General features: G+C 46.5%; 1 protein-coding gene across 1 annotated transcript; it reads right to left on the bottom strand.

The window, feature by feature from the left end:
* Nucleotides 1–1,150: 1,150 nt before the first annotated feature.
* LOC104080212 (clarin-1-like) lies at nt 1,151–1,403 on the bottom strand (the record flags this gene model as incomplete). Its single annotated transcript, XM_009582520.1, has 1 exon — nt 1,151–1,403. A coding segment is annotated over exon 1 (253 nt), but the record flags the coding sequence as incomplete, so codon positions are not given.
* Nucleotides 1,404–2,025: the final 622 nt, after the last annotated feature.

Here is a 2,025-nt window from a genome sequence, read left to right as displayed (position 1 = left end):
CAGCAGTTTAGCTGTGCCTCACAGCCGTGATGAACCCGGACAAATGTCCGTCATGGAGCTGCTGACTGCTAGCAGCTTTGTCAGCTGTGGTTCATAATTTCACCTACAGCAGAAAATTCCTTGGGGTTTAGTAGACCCCTCTGAAAATTCACCCCAGCCTATAACCGGCAGGGTGGAATATCTGCACGCTGTGATGGTGAACAAAGCAATCGAGAGGAGAACTTCAGCTGTATAAATAGACTAGTGATGGAATTTAATTAGAGATGGCAAATCTTAATATTATACTAAATGAATTTGGTCTACTACTTTGGAAAAATATTATATAGTAAATAATTTCTGATACCTCATCTGGTAACCTTACCTTGCCTTAAATGACTCATGTAAGCAATTTACCAGTGCTGTTTTAGCAGAATGCTTCTAAACTGTGTTTTGTAATAACTTCAGGTGGCATACTGTACGTAGAACAAATGGTTGTTTGTTATTATCTGTTTAATGTGCTGCTATATACAAACTGTCTGTTCACTTGATCATTTTATTGATCTTCTTATCCTTGAAGATAAATAGGTTATGAATATTGCATGTAAAGCAAAACCATTGCTAACACTTTGCTAAAATTCTGTATATCAAATACCAAGTTTGACTTGCAGATCAATCGACTGAACGTCAGCTAGCATCAACCAGCTGTTCTTCCAATTAATGCAGCGGATCGCGAACTTTTTGGCTGCTTTGTTTCTCAACAGCCGCCAAATGTATCTATGCCCCAGCTCTTTCATGAGATTTCTGCTAGTTTAGTTCATTCTTTCATGACGGCGCATAGGACGTAACGTTGACACACATGCAGAGGAAGATGATAAAGATTAATTGAAAACCAAAAATATTCTTTTTTAAAGTAATAGTATGAACCTTTCGAAATGTAGATGTCTGTGTAACTGAAATCTAGGTTGTTGAAAATGTTAGTGTGGCTTACTAGTATCAGAAAATAGGTTACGTGAACCTGAAGATCAGAACACTAACGGCAGTATTTGCTTTGGAATATTTCATGCTTGTTAGGCGCTGTGTATGAGCAAGGGGACACTGGGGCAGCTGCCTCCCGGCTCCCCTAGCCATCAGCAGTGCGGTGTTAAATAATTCAAATGCCGTTGTTACTCACATGAGAACTGGAAAGGTCTCCCCCCGAGCCCGCACTGTCTCACACGCTCGCCATAGAAAAGCCCATACTGGATTTTGCCGATAAACTTCTCCAGCTCCTGGCTGGTGGCGTTGACGAGCAGGGCTCCTGTCTTGCAGAGTATCGTCCCCTTGACCCACAGCGGCGTGCCGATGGCTGCTGCGGTCCCCAGCGCACAAGCAAGGCTCAGCACCCCGGCTATGCAAAAGATAATTTTCTTCTGCTGGGCTGGCATGGTGGCGTGCAAAGTCCTCCGAGGGATGCAGCTTTCAGCAAGGCAGCGACAAGGTCTTCATCGGCACGGCACGCAGCCAAGCTCCCCGGCCGGAGCCCCGGGCACCCAGCCAGCCCGGCCCGCGGCGGGAGCCCTCTCCTTACAGAGCTTCAGCAGCGAACCTCCACAGGCACACAGCTCCTGAAGGATGCTGTAAAGGTTTTTCTGCCCCGTCCCCTTCCGTACAGCCCCAGCTTGCACGCTAATGTGTTTAAACAAGCTGGAAAACAGAGCCGTCGCCGTGGAGCATTTCAATGCATTCTCTGTCACTTGGTAACAGGGGTTTAAGATGACAGAAGGAGCCTCTCTGTAATCTGATGAGTGCTCTGCTCTTCCCAGCCCCTGGCTGGCTGGGCGAGCGGGGGATTTCAGGGACAGGCTTGGCTGCTGCCTCTGATGATCTGCTCTCCAAAAAGGAAGTTTTCAGAGAGCTTTATTTTTCCAGGTTTTCTCTAAAGCTAGCAATGCTGAGCTGCTCTGTTTTGGGGTTTTTTTGGATGTTTTTCTTTTTTGTTGTTGTTCGTAATGCAATGGCAGGAGTAACACACAGTACCCCCGCTAAGCTAGGAGGCCCCCTCTGCAG

The sequence above is a fragment of the Fulmarus glacialis genome, unplaced genomic scaffold, assembly GCF_000690835.1.
Source record: "Fulmarus glacialis isolate BGI_N327 unplaced genomic scaffold, ASM69083v1 scaffold28627, whole genome shotgun sequence".
NCBI lineage: Eukaryota > Metazoa > Chordata > Aves > Procellariiformes > Procellariidae > Fulmarus > Fulmarus glacialis.
The sequence above is the reverse complement of the archived record's forward strand: the minus strand, read 5'-3'. Positions and strand labels throughout refer to the sequence as shown.